Below are 15,213 nucleotides of genomic sequence, written 5' to 3'. Positions count from 1 at the left end.
GAGTATGATGTATCTGTCGTGTTAAATATCTAAGTCTCACAGCTGTGCTCACTCTTATCATGACCTCAGGATAATTATGAAGTATATCACTCATCCAACAGCAGATTTAGATAATGTAGTACTGTCCTCAAATTCTGCACCGTGATTTGTTTGTTTTTTTGCTTGAATTTGTTTATTTATGGGGTTTTTTCTTACAATAAAAAGAAAAAAAACCAAGAGAGTACCTGAAAAAAGCACCGTTATTACTAATCAAAATGTTTCAGCAGTGGTGGATGAAGTACTCAATTTTGTTACTTAAGTAAAAGTACAAGTACAGAGGTAAAAAGTCACTCAAGTAAAAGTATCACATGGAAAAATCTACTTAAGTATTGAAGTACCTGTTTAAAAATGTACTTTAAGAGTAAAAAGTAGCGTTAAATGTAGTGATATTATTAAAAATGAGACATATTTTGGTCACAGGAACAATATGAATCAATGTCTTAGTTTTTCTTTTCTTAGTTTTCTTTCTTGAATTTTGTGCATTTATTTTTGTTTTGCTCAAAGCCGAAGCTTGAACTCGAAAACTTTAGCCAGAATTTTACCTCGAACATGATAAAAATAACACCTCAAATCAGTCCTGTTTAAAAATGTAGTGGAGTAGAAAGTACAGATACTGCTCTCAAATGTAGTGAAGTGAAAGTAAAAACTACTTGAGTAAAAGTACAGATACTGAAGTAAAAAGTTACTCAAGTAAAAGTAAAAGTATCGCATGAAAAAATCTACTTAAATACCCATTTAAAAATGCACTTTAAGAGTAAAAGATAAAAGTATTTGTTAAAGTGATAATGTTTAAAATAGTAGTAGTGCCAATTTCTACATTTTTCTTCTGAATTTTATGTATTTATTTTTGTTGCTCAGAGCCGAAGTGTGAGGATTTTACTACAAACATTGTAAAAATAACCCCTCAAATCAGATGAAAAGTACTTTTTTAGTTTTTAGTCCTGTTCAAAAACGTAGCGGAGTAGAAAGTACAGATACTGCTCTCAAATGTAGTGAAGTAAAAGTAAAAAGTATCTGCTGTAAAATGCACTTAAGTAAAGTACAGACACCTAAAATTTTGACTTAAGTACAGTACTTCACTACTTTTACAGGACCACCGCCACTAACTGAAAACAAAATACTGCGTTTGTTTAGAAATGTGTAAAAACGCCAAAACCCATGAACAAATACATGTTTTATACACCATGTTTTGCACAACATTTGTCCAGTTAACTCTAGAAACGCTACTTATTCTACTAATATTAAGTGAGTACGAAACACAAAACTGGGACCTGATCTATGACGAAATGTAAGTTTAAAGCTGTTTATGGGAAAAGGAGGTGGATTTATCTGGACAGCTGCTCTCCGACTATTGCACATAACAGGAAAGAATATGTTTTCGTTTCATATCAACCCTGGAGCCTACACTTTCTCTCCTGACTCTCTTGTGTGAAATAGTTGTGTCTAAGCCGCATTGTTGACACGACGGAGCGCGGTTACCAAGCTGGGACGCGCACACACACACAAACACACACACACACACATGCCCACAGTGTCAGAAGCAGAGGCACTTTAATTGTGCAGTAATTACACATACCACTGAAGGCAAGTGGGAGAAGAGAGAGGAGCTCCGGCTGATGGAACGCATTCCTCTGCTGTTTGGATTTGGTCCTAACTTTCTGCTAACTGCTACGTTTCCCAGCTGGCTTCCCCGGTTTCAAAAGGAGAAGGCTGCAACTCAAGTGGATCTACCAGATATAAAGCTCTGTGTGACAGGAGCGAGCATCAAAGTCCGAGACAGTCCGAGAACGTCCAAGAAACCAGTGGATTCGCCCCATTGAGTTTCATGGCTGTTCTACCACATTAAGTCATTTCCAGTCATGTAAGTCTGGGTTCTTTGTGGTTTTTGTTACAGCGCTCAAACGGTGACAGTGTAAAATCATAATATCTTCCCTTTTTTGCACATTGCACACCTTTATTTCAATAGATTATTGGTCGGGACTAAGGTTTAGTTTGTTTTCTTCCCTGAAAGTTTGAACAGCTTCTTCAGGACAATATCCCAGGTGCGTGAAAGTAAAAAGAACCTTTAAACCGGGATGAGGGGGCCTTTTTACTCTCACACACTTGGGATACTGTCCTGAAGAAGTCGAACCGCAGATGGCGCTGTCGTCCTGAACCACAGGTAGGAAGAGCGCTACTGAGCAGTCCAAACTGTCAGGTATGAAAACAAACTAAAGCGTCGTCTGAAAAAAGAATCGCACCGTGTATCGCTAATACTTCGTGGATTTCTCCTATTGTGGGTTATTTTTAGAACATAACCCGCAATAGGAGAAATCCACGAAGTATTAGCTTTATTTTTTACAATTATTCTCTATGTTTTTGTCTGTCAAACCCCTCACCACACACTTTATACACTTTTCTCACACAGGCATTAAAATTTTCTCACATTTCTCTCTCGTTTAAACTCTCTCAAAGTTCAAACCTTCGTTGGCGTCTTTGTCGGTGCAGAACGTTTCGTCGACATTGTGGGTTTTGTCGGGGAGAAAACAAATTGCAAACGTACAGCACTTCAGAGTCACACTGCGATCCAACGTTTATGTAAATTTGTCTGAACACATTCTGTACTGGACAGGAGACACGGCACGGAGGAGACTGATGGACAATGGTCTACAGTCCGACAGCCAATCAGGACGCACGACACAATGCACGCTCAGACGATGTAAAAAAGCATGTAAAATTGCACTGGAAAAATCCGCGAAACTACGAGACCACGAAAGGTGAACCGAGATATAGCGAGGGACAACTATACTGTATTTTCCCCGAGTATGAATCGCACTAGCCAAAAAGTGCATAATAATGAAGAAGAAAAAAATAAAAACATAAATCACATCTGAGTACAAGTCGCATCCCCACCAAACTATGAAAAAAGTGCGACTTATCTGTGGGATCTGACCGTTCAATCAATGATGTTTAAGTCGAGAGCGGGATTCAAACCTCCAACCTTCAGGTCCAGTACTAGCAGCATTTGCTCTTTGACGTCACACACTAAAGTAGTATTAAGATATAAAGATGCCAGATGCCCTCCCAAACACAATGCCCTTCTTTGTGGATTCAGTACTCGGCAAAAAACACGCTCGCTTGTGACCCCTAGAGGTTACATAAAACCATCTGTGTAAACCAAACATGACTGAAAACCCTTTACAAAATGCTTACAAAGTGTTAATTACCGGTCATTAGGAAACTATTTAAAACTTGTTTCTTTTAAATCACTTCAGTAATCACTTTAGAGTATAAGTACTATCAACAAGTCAAATTCCTTCAAGATTAAGTGGTACCACTGAGTGAAGTCTCCAAACGCGTCCCCGGGATCGTATGGAAAGTGTGGAATTTGGCTGGGAATGCCGTGCGTCGCAGGGTGATGTCACTTTAATGTAAGACGAAAAACTACTATTATGGTTTTTCCCATAAGACACTGCAGCTCCGGGCCTTTTCTTCTCACGTGCTGAGGTGAAGTTTAACCAGTGCTTTGGGTTTTTGTAGACGTGCTTGAGGTAAAGACCACGAAGACACCGTCAGCTTTGTGTGTGGGATAAAAATATGACTTTTCTGAGCACGTGGACAGGTTTAGAACTGTTTTTAACCTATTTTGTCACTTGGGGTCAACACAAAGCTGCTGAAGTCAGTGTTTGGATTAAATTAAAAGCGTGAATCACTGATGAATAAACTTGCTTTGGAAACGGGGCATCCCCACGTGTCTGGATCGTGTCTGCAGACTTGTACAAGACGCTACTTGCAGCCGAGATGTTTGAGATTGTGAACATTACTTGAGGGTTTTACTAAATTTGAATGTCTTCGTAAGTCGTAAATAATGTTTCTGAATCTGACTTGTATTTTGTTGCATTTTGGGGAGACTATGCAGCAAAACCTCTAAAGCCTCAAATTTACAATGTTGTTTTCAATTACACAGTAGTTTTATTGTGTCATACTTCAGCTCACACCTGGCTCTGTGCTGTCATTATGTTTTGGTAGGTTATATTATCAAAGGTGGGTAATTTCCCGCTGTGGACTCATGGATCACACTCATTTCCATGGAATTGAATGAATTAATTTTATTGTGGTTGTTTACATTTATTTGAAAAAGGCAAAACAAAACATTTTCTTCACTGATTACAACCAGAAAAGGATTGTGCTCATCCTGATCAACACAGAACAACTCCACAAACAATCACAGAACAAAATACATTTAATTTAATCAATATCTTAAAAACAGATGCTTTGACTCATATAAACCTACAGTAATTTATATGTATGAATGAATCCATGTTTTTAGACAGTTTTAATTCACTTAAATTCATCACTCAGATCATTCCAAAGTCTTATTCCTCAGACACATCTTTGCCTCACGTTAGCTCTTATTTTACCAGATTCAAACCAAAGATTCAACCCTCTTAAGTTATAGCAACTACTTCTTAATTTAAAGAAGGACTGAGGCCTACAGGAACGTCCTTGTTCACAACACAAAACCGAATTGTCAACATTGTTAAAGCTAAATCTGTGTCTATTACAAAAGTCTGCTGTGTTGTTGTTTTAGCCTGCTCCCAGGGCCGGTTCAGGCTATAAGCTGAATAAGCAGCTGCTTAGGGCCCCGAGGTCACCAGGGGGCCCCCCAAGAGCCCTACATTTATATTGAAAATAATATATTATATCAAGTTTTATTGGACACAGGGCTTGTGTCTTTACAGCAGCCTAAATATCCCTCTGAAACGATTACATCTGTTTTATATCTATAGTAGTAAAATATCTGCTGCTGCTACATTTGTTTTTGAGTCGGGCAGAGGTGAGGGCAGCTCTGTGTTTACACCGGTGCAAGGACCCGACATAATGTAAATTTAAGCCACTGTCATCAGCTGGAACACATTAAAATCCACCAGAAACTTGTCTAGAATTTGAAAAATCTTGACACCCCCTTATATGTTTGTGTTGTCCTTATACGTTTGTGTTGTCCTTATACGTTTGTGTTGTCCTTATACGTTTGTGTTGTCCTTATACGTTTGTGTTGTCCTTATACGTTTGTGTTGTCCTTATACGTTTGTGTTCTTTTCTTGTGACTGTGGTAGTTTTTGTGATGTTCTGGATGTTTTCAGTCTGATGTTGTTCAGATAAACACAAATACAACTGGTCAAAGTGATGAGAGCAGAGTCAGAATGTGTCAAATGTGAATCACCAACAGCTGAGCCAGGAGGGGGCCCCAGAGACACATTCAGCGTAGGGCCCCCTGAAAGCTGGAGCCAGCCCTGTCTGTTCCTTTTGTGCCATCAAACACACACACTGTAATATCTGCCTGTTGTATTCCATATATTCACTTTTAACCCTCTCAAAGTGTGAAGTGGCTCCAGAGGCGGGTCTTTGGGGTGAGAGAGTGAACAGGTCAAGTGCAGTTCTCCATTAGCACCTGCCCATTACGCGGGCTGGATGTGCGCGCGGAGGTGACACCGGAGCCACACAGGACGACGATCCCTCCCCTTGTTTCTTTTTGTTTCTCCTCTTCCAGCTGTTGGTACATACTTCTGCTGGAGCCGCTGCTTTTTAACTCTTCAGGAGGATTAAACAGTTCCTGAATCTCCACTGGCTGCGCGCGGTGCGCTCTGGACGCGCGCAAAATGTCCAACATGTAATCTCACCAAGTTTGGACTGAAGTAACGAGGAGTTTTTTTTGGAATATTGTGTAAATCGGGGCTTTTTGGGGGACAGTGTGACGCGATTTGTGCAGCATGACACAAGTGGCTACCCCTGCGTCATTAATGGTGAGTTTGCGCCAGTTTATGGTCTAAAAACTCAGATAATGTCCTTTTATTTATTATTTTTTATCACAGAACTTTACTTTACAAAACTTTAGATTTCAAAACTTCAGAAGAAAGTCTCTGTTGGTAAAATACTTTAAAAGCAGCAGTAATACAAAGAAATTGCAAGTTTATTTACAACCAAACTATGACATTTTCTACTTATTCTCCAGATTAAACAATAAAAAAAGATAATGAAACTCACGTGAGAGCAGTGCCCAGTGTTGTGCCTCTATCAGCCTCTCTATGAAACCTCAGACACTCAATAATACCCTCTAAAAGTCATGTTACTTGTGGCTCTGAACACATCTCCTGATTATTACATTGAGCTTTACCACTGGAGCATGTAACCACATAGTGCACATATCTGACCTCACCCTGGCCACTTGTGTCAGCTCCAAAAAAACTGTGTCAAAGTCCAAACATGATCCAGTACGAAGAGCCACTAATGACTTGGGCTTAAGAGACTTGCCACCAATATTAAACGGTGTGATGTTTTGCACTTTCGCTGTCACAAACTCTCCTAAAGCGTCCGAGCTGTGCAGCCTGGAGTCATGATTTGGAAACCGTGACTCATGACGGGGGTAGGACTCAGCACGCCAATACTGTAATAACCTGCAGGTCTAATAGCAGCCTACACTGTATGGAAATATGTTATCCATCTTTCAGCATTTCATCGTCCAGTTCTATGGGATGCTTTCTCTCTTGTATCTCCGCCTGTGCATTCCTGCGTCTGGAAATGTTTTGTATAATGCGTTCCCCTTATGATGGAGAAGAGATGAACTATTTAACATTTACAGACCATTGGAGCGTGTGTACTTTGTCGCACGTAATCAAATCGCTACAGTTTTTCAGTCGAAGCAAGTCTAAGCGAACAAACGTACTTATTTTATCCAGGTTTGGCAACGACACAAACAGCACACTGATCTTATAGTTGGAAGATTTTCACTGATTTAAGTCTCATTTGCGCTTTGATCCCTTCGTTTTCTATCTCAAACTGCATCGTAATCCCTCACCCCTAATATCGAGCTCATATCGTTGCGTTTAATGTGGGCTACATATCCCCATTTCGCACATGTACCTCCTTGCGCCGCGGTCATATCCGGCCCCCCCCTCGCGAAACCAAACATGGGTTGATCCCCTGCATATGGCGAGGAGAAGGTAATCTGGGAGTTTCCATCGTCACACACACACACACACGCACACGGCAGACGGCTATCTTTGGTTTCCTTTTCCTTTCTTTTTATTTTTTCCATCCTTGAGTCAGCTGTAACAACAATAACACGGTTTCCTGTATGGAGATCACATTGTTCTAAGGGACAGGCGGAGGTGAAGAGTTGGAGGAGATTCTCAGCTACGAAATCCTCCATTTTGTTTAGGTTATGAAACTGTTTGTACCAACAACAGCCAGTGTTTGTGCTACTACGACTTCAGCTTCTACTTCTGCTGCTTATAGTTTACATCACTACGGTAAAACGATGTGTATCAGAAACAACTTGCTAAAATATTTCCAAATACTTCCTGGTTTGTGAATATGGTTTTCTGAAGGCAAAGTAATTCAAAGTGTTTTACAGAAAAAGAAAAACATTAAAATTAAAACATAAATAATCATCATAAAATTAACATTAAAAGAGAAGAGGCAGAATAAACCCCTTTTCAGTCATATTCACAGCTAAACAGAACCGTTGGAGCCTGAATTTAAACATTGTCAAAGAAGAGCCCGGTCTTAGTGGTTGGTTTGGTCCTGGTTTGGTCCTGGTTTGGTCCTGGTTTGGTCCTGGTTTGGTCCTGGTTTCGTCCTCGATTTGTCCTGGTTTCGTCCTCGATTTGTCCTGGTTTCGTCCTCGATTTGTCCTGGTTTCGTCCTCGATTTGTCCTGGTTTCGTCCTCGATTTGTCCTGGTTTCGTCCTCGATTTTGTCCTGGTTTCGTCCTCGATTTTGTCCTGGTTTCGTCCTCGATTTTGTCCTGGTTTCATCCTCAATTTGTCCTGGTTTCATCCTCAATTTGTCCTGGTTTCATCCTCAATTTGTCCTGGTTTCATCCTCAGAGTGTGAGATGGTGGCTCTAACATATGGGAGATGTTCTTTGGTGCTGGTCCATGGAGAGACACATGTGTGAAGTACTTCCTGGTTCTAGACCTGAGCACAGGACACATGTGCTCATACTTCCTGGTTCTAGTCCTGACCCGAGCAGCAGTGTTCTGGACGTCCTGTTCTGTGTTAAGGCTCGTTTGGAGAGGCCAGTGAGCAGGACGTTACAGTCGTCTAACCTACTGGAGACAAATGCAGGATAAGTCTAAGTCCGGTTTTGACAGTTTACCTCTGATTTTTGCAATGTTTTTAGACGGTAAAAAGCTGAAAGTTGCATAAAAGCTAAACTGATTCATCGACATACTTCACAGAAACAACACATTTCCAAAAGTAAACATATTTAGTCACTTCTCTCCTCTGCAAAGTGTGAGGCCAAGTTTACATACATGGGTGAATTATGCCCGTCCACAGCTGTGCGTACCTTATAATTGTCCTGTCAAACCAAACAGTGGAGTATAGAGCAGGGGGAGGGGCAGAGCTGAGGAGCTTTAAGGAGCAGTGACCATAGAGCGAGAGAGAGGGACACGGAGAGGGACAGCTCCATATTAAACAGCATCACTGATACAATGGGGGCTTTGTCAGGTGGAACCAGGAATGTAAGGGGTGGGGAGGAGAGAGTGAGAGATGGAGAGAAGCAGAGAACATGTACATGCAACGCAAATACAGAAAGTGCCATGTTTTGTTATATATCGGCTGAATTATAGATAGAATATAGACAAGATGAGGTTTTAACATAGACAGAAAGTTGAATCTGTAAGAGCATCTGAAGTAAAACACTGTGGATTTTAAGTATTTGAAGTTGCTGTCCCGTGCATTGTTGTGTCCACAGCTTTCCACGATAATTAGATATAAACTTTGTACATTTTGTTCACGGTCGTGTCCTTGTTCTGACTCCAAAATGTGACTCAAAGTTTTCCCACAAGATTCTGTTAAGTGGAATGCTTTTTCATTCTTGGCATAATTGGTGAAGTATGTGAGTGGCACTTACTCCAAGGATCGGTCTGGATACAGTACGCAAAAATACTCATTTGTTCTGGGAATTTTCAGGAAAGTTGGAAGCATATATACAGTCTACGCAAGGATAAATCACAAAAGGGCAGCTTGTGTCATAGCATTTAGATAAAGGAGAATAGATATTGATTTTCTTTCTAGCTTCTTTCCACATGTTCCTTGTATATTCTGTTTTTTGAGTCCAGATGTGGTACAAAAGGACCTTCAGGGCCACTCAGCTGCTCTACACATGGGATCAAAGAGCGTATTCACTTTCCTGTGATGGAAAAATATGATTTCTTGCAAAAATCATTTTACAATAAAGCCTTAAAGGGGAAGCTGTTATATAAACCACCAGGGCTAGTATTATTATAAGTAGGTCAAGGAGCCATTTGAGGAGGATGCCACATTGGTTCAGTTTCCATTCACAGTGCAACTTTAAAACCTCCAGTGTGTTTTTATTTAGAAGGTACAATACGTTGTCTGCATGAGTCCAGAAGTACAAAGTTAAAACATCTTTATTTTTAAGGTTTTCCGTGCAATAAACACAACCAAAATGAAAAAATATGCTTTACGTTTTGTCAATTTTCTAGCTAAAAACTAAAAAGCTGAATGCGTTTTATATTATGTTTTAATTCTAACTCTTATTGCTGCTATTTCCATTTAAGACGACCTCACCATTCGCAGTAACCCCAATATTATTCACACATGAGTCACTCCGCAGGTATAAATCCAGGTGTGTTTTTGTTGTGCTGGTCTTTATTCAGACTGGGTGGGACTGACACGTCTCAATTAGCTCTAAACATTGACATATTGCCTTTCACGGATTCCTCGGTGAGCGGTTGAGTCCCTAGTGTCTTTTGGCAGCTTACGTGTAATAAACCACTTCGCCGGGAGCGCAGATATTTTGTCTATAACGCCGCTGGTCTTGGGCAGGTGGAGCGCAGCAGGCCTGTCATAACCTTTTTACTCAAACCAGCTGCAGTTCAAGGCGAGGCAGGCGAGACGGGAGACAGCTATTTACGCTACAGACGGTGAAATAAATAGGTTATTTTGAGACTCTCACAGGGGGAACTCGAGCCAGGATTGCTGATTATGGATGGGAAAACATAGGCACCTGTTCAACTTCACAATTTATATTACAAGGCGCATTATTCTGCTGTTGATATGATACAAAAATCAGTAATTAAAATAGATTTATCCAGGTCAATAGGCTCTAGCAGGCTAACTGTGTCTCAAAGCTAACAGGAACTTTTTTTTTGTTTAAACCGGGAAACAAATGAATTTACCTTATTTTCTGGAGTATAAGTATTGCACTGGTATATAAGTCGCACCAGCCAAAAAATGCACAATAATGAAGAAAAAAAACATATTTCACATAAGTCGCACTGGAATATAAGTCGCACCAGTCAAAAAATGCACAATAATGAAGAAAAAAAACATATTTCACATAAGTCGCACTGGAATATAAGTCGCACCAGCCAAAAAATGCACAATAATGAAGAAAAAAAACATATTTCACATAAGTCGCACTGGAATATAAGTCGCACCAGCCAAAAAATGCAAAATTATGAAGAAAAAAACATATTTCACATATAAGTCGCACTGGAATATAAGTCGCACCAGCCAAAAAATGCATAATTATGAAGAAAAAAACATATTTCACATATAAGTCGCACTGGAATATAAGTCGCACCAGCCAAAAAATGCACAATAATGAAGAAAAAAAACATATTTCACATAAGTCGCACTGGAATATAAGTCGTACCAGCCAAAAAATGCACAATAATGAAGAAAAAAAAAAACATATTTCACATAAGTCGCACTGGAATATAAGTCGCACCAGCCAAAAAATGCATAATTATGAAGGAAAAAAAACATTTGACATATAAGTCGCATCTGAGTACAAGTCGCACACCCGGCCAAACTATGAAAAAAGTGCGACTTATACTTAAAAAAATATGGTAATTAGACTACCCAACTATTTTAAATGTTGAATACTTAAGTTTGTGATGTTATTTTAATATTTATACCTCCAAATTAGCATTAGCATTAGCATTGAGACCAAAACATCTCTTTCTAAACACAGAAGTGGTGACGTTTTCATTTTATTTGTGTCGTTTTTAGCATCCACACACAGCTTCCTGTCCACAGCCTGATCTTTAAATATTTATTAATTTTAGCGTGACTTGGCAAAAACTTCATAGAGATAAAATTGGACAGGAAGTAGTGACGCTAACAGTGAGGTTGCCGTGCGTTGTTGTGCACAGAGAGTCTATAGACCGATCCAGTGTCCTCTGTAATCCAGGAATAAGTCTGCAGAGTTCAAAGGTCACGTGCTGTCGTATTTCTGCAGGAAGAACCCACAACAAACCTGCAACTTGGTCGATTCATTGTATTTGTGCATCTAAAATCGACTGTTGAGCAGATAAAGTGTCAGCTATCTGATTTGGCTGTGTACTGTAAAGTGAAATCAGTAGCGTACATCAGGACTGAGGCAGCTGACACACTTCACTGCTCCACGAAATCCTGAGCGCAAACAGACACGTCCAGACCTGCCCTTTCTGAAGAGGCTTTGGGCGACAGAAAGGAGGTGAAGGAGGAGGTGCAGGGCAGATAGGGCGACAAGGAGAAACGCAAGGCTAAAGAAAATATTTGATGAGTATACAGGCAAACTGGAGACATAACAGACCTCGGTGAACTCGGATATGATTTAATTTAACTCAGGCTATTACTTACACAGGAAATTGTAAAAGAAAAATGTCGAATGTATTTTATTTTTTTTAATCTACCCATGCACAACAGTATTATTTGCTGGAACGAGCTGCATATTTGTGGTGATATTTCATTTAATTTACCTTTATTTATGCAGGAAAACTATTTCATGAGCGCGCTGTTCAAATACAAAACAGTACAAACAAAAACAAAACAAAAAACTGCATAAGTCTATTTCAAATGTTCAAAAACAGAGCTGGTATGATTATAAATGTTTATCTCCACATTACTGAAGTGCATTTGTGGCATCCAAGTGTTCAGTTTTGCATGTCCTTGTAAAGTTTTCCATTTTTGGGAAGCAAAAATAATAACCGAAAGTTTTCCCATCTCATTTCAACTATGTCCAGTTTTTAGACTCATGAGATCTTGTATTAAAAGTTCCCTTATCAAAGTTAAACAAATAACTTTGATTGAGATATTCAGTCAAACAAACAACTGAGATATTCAGGGAGTCTATCAAGTACTCCCTTATAAATACACTTCATACAGTGTTGTTCTTCTGACAGATACCGATGGCTGACCTACTTTTACCTAGACTGAACACTGATGGGTTTAAATTAATCAACTGTCATGAAACGAAAGGTTGAGTGAAAAAGCAACGGTAAAGATTTCAAAGTAGAGGCTGAAGTTTACATGTTTATTATATCTACATAATCTAGTACAGAAAGAAAGACTGCTTGAATAATGTCTTTGCTGTAATTCAATAGGACACAACATTTGATTCTATAATAAAATGACCATTTTGATTTTAAACTGTTACATAATTCTGAGATATGCATTTTAAAGAATAAGTTTTTGTCAAGCCAAAACCCAAGATATTTATTAGGTGGTGACTCTTTCAATCAATGTACTATTTAGTGTATAAAAGGTTTGCAGCTTGCACGTCACTTAAATGTCTGTTGTTTTGTTTTTGTTTTTTTTTTAATGGGAAAAAAAAAATCATACTTAGTTTTATTTGCATTCAATGACGATTAAAGATTTGAGGGAATTTTAGATATCATTAAAGTCTTTCTGCAGTTTTAAAATCACCTGATCAGCAGAGGAAGGGCATGCAAACAAAACAGAATCACTGCATATAAATGTACAAGGCTCTTAAATTGCAACCAATTTTATTAATAATTTTTTTTTTTTTTTTTAAATATCGGGCCCGAAATTGAGCCTTGAGGCACTCCTTTGCTTAAAGTTAATGCATTTGATTTAAACCCATCGGCTACTACTGTTTATGTTTGAAATTGAATATAATGGTAGTACTAAAAGTGATAGTTACTGAAAGTACTGAGTGAGAGTAGAGTATAAAGTATAAAGTAACCTATCACAAGTGCTAATAAGTAGTGTATTCAAGAAAAATTAGCACAGTTTCCAAAGCAAGTCACAATTAAGCAAAGTACTGTATCTTTTAAACTGTTAAATGTTCTCAAAATGTCGCTTATAAACAAGAAGCTAAACCCATGAACAGCCAAAACAGTGTCGTACTATTGGTAAAAGTAATAATAGCAATCGTGATGTTTGACAAGTAGTATAAAAAAATGACTTCTTAAGCTCCCACATCTACAGCCGGATTTGAATAGACCTACATCTTCCACCTCGGGGTTACTTCACTTTGCTTTGTCTACACTGGCAACACAAAAGTGCGTGGAATGTGAGGTTATATGTGATAAGAGCAGAGGCGATGCAAGACTGTTTTGTGTGCGTTTTACCCCTGTATGTGGGTTATAAGCATGTTAAAGCGCGGTGTGGGTGTCAAAGTGCCATAGGAAATGACCTCAAAAAGGAAGCGGCGGTGAATTAAAGGAAACAAACTGGATCTGGCCTTGATTTGTGTTTCCTCTTTTAGCAACTGGAGCAAAAGGGACAGCAGATCGATGGGAAAATACTATTGTTAAAATGGAATCCAACCAAATGACAGCCAGCTAGATGAGTACTAGTAAATGTACTTTGTCACCATACTTTTTGGACTACTTCAGAGCTTACTTTTCTCTAGTTGATAAAATTTCAGCTTTTTTTTTACCCACTGGACCCTGGATGACTTTCGGATTATAGAATTTTGATAAAGATCATTCTAAAAACTTTTCAAGAAAGTTCAAATTTTGTTCTATTAATTTGTTTTGTACATAGACTGAGTGAGTTTGACGTCACCCACAGCGTTTAGCTCCAGTCAAATCATCAAGGCTAGCGGTTATAGCGGCTAATTTGGAGCCGAGTTACGCGTTTAGAATCACGCTTAGCAACCAAAGGACCAATCCGGAGCGAGGCTGTTGAAGGTAATACCCTTTCCTGCCCGCACCGCTGGTTTAGCTTAGCAACGCTGTCAATCAAACTGTTGCTAACACTAGCGTGAGCAACCTCAGAGGGAAAAAAGCGCCTGATTTGTCTGTTATTAATGTCCATATCTTGATTTATTGCCAATATAGACAAATAAAAACCCCAGGATCATGTAGAGCGGGTTAATATGAACATTTAAGACCAAAAGGACAAGCCTGACATTAACAGGTGCCACAGTTTTTCAATAGAAAGTGAATTGGAGCCAGAGTCGATGTCCATTTACATATACAGTCTATGTTTTTGTATCGATACTTGCTCAAATAAGTTCTGATACTTCTCTTATTATTGCTCCAAGTGTCTTTTTTCACAACCCTGTCCTAGAGTAAGCCTGAAAAGGTTATAAACACTAAACTTCTTGAACGTATATTTTTAGATTTTATGTTCTCTTGTAATTAAGCAGAAAAGGAGTTTCTTTCGCCACTGCCTGAATTACACATCAAATCACTGCTGTGTTTCCATAATCCACAGGAAGAACGCTGGATACCAAAGAGAGTAGGTGTTAAGACTAAATATTGGCTGAAGGTGCAGAAGAAGCGGTTGGTGCGGTTTCCGACGTGTTGTAATCATCTCTGCTTTGGCGAGAAGCATTTCCAGGCTGTTTTTTTTCGCCTTGAAATTGTAGGTTAGAGCGAAGGCCGTCCCTGGCACCAGATCTGAGTGTTTACATGAGCCATACCACTTTATTTTCCATTTAATCACGCAACGCTTTTATGTCTCTTTGTAGTTGATCGTTTCTTTCCTGTTGTACTGCGCTTGACTCTGGTACAATGATTAAGTGTTACTAAGATAAAGGCGAGTTTTTTTTTACTGCTAGAATTACTACGACTACTGCTACTTCTACTTGGTGAACGGGACAGTAGACCATTGTGTTGTGCGTCCTGATTGGCTGTTGGACTGTAGACCATTGTCCATCAGTCTCCTCCGTGCCGTGTCTCCTGTCCAGTACAGAATGTGTTCAGACAAATTTACATAAACGTTGGATCTCAGTGTGACTCTGAAGTGCTGTACGTTTGCGATTTGTTTTCTCCCCGACAAAACCCACAATGTCGATGAAACGTTCTGCACCGACAAAGACGCCTACGAAGGTTTGAACTTTGAGAGAGTTTAAACGAGAGAAAAATGTGAGAAAGTGTTAACGCCTGTGTGAGAAAAGTGTATAAAGTGTGTGGTGAGGGG

General features: G+C 39.3%; 1 protein-coding gene across 3 annotated transcripts in view; it reads left to right on the top strand.

Moving 5' to 3' along the window:
* The first annotated feature begins 5,598 nt into the window (after positions 1-5,598).
* phldb2b (pleckstrin homology-like domain, family B, member 2b) overlaps positions 5,599-15,213 on the top strand; it is a 66,416-nt gene continuing 56,801 nt past the window's right edge. For all 3 annotated transcript variants that reach the window (XM_055230224.1, XM_055230223.1, XM_055230222.1), the window contains exon 1: positions 5,599-5,822. In XM_055230224.1, the coding sequence (XP_055086199.1) occupies positions 5,790-5,822 (33 nt within the window). In that variant the 5' untranslated portion in view covers positions 5,599-5,789. The remainder of the gene's footprint in view (positions 5,823-15,213) is intronic.

Source organism: Periophthalmus magnuspinnatus, chromosome 20, assembly GCF_009829125.3.
Source record: "Periophthalmus magnuspinnatus isolate fPerMag1 chromosome 20, fPerMag1.2.pri, whole genome shotgun sequence".
In the NCBI taxonomy this organism is placed as follows: domain Eukaryota; kingdom Metazoa; phylum Chordata; class Actinopteri; order Gobiiformes; family Gobiidae; genus Periophthalmus; species Periophthalmus magnuspinnatus.
This window is presented reverse-complemented; position numbering and strand designations above follow the sequence as displayed.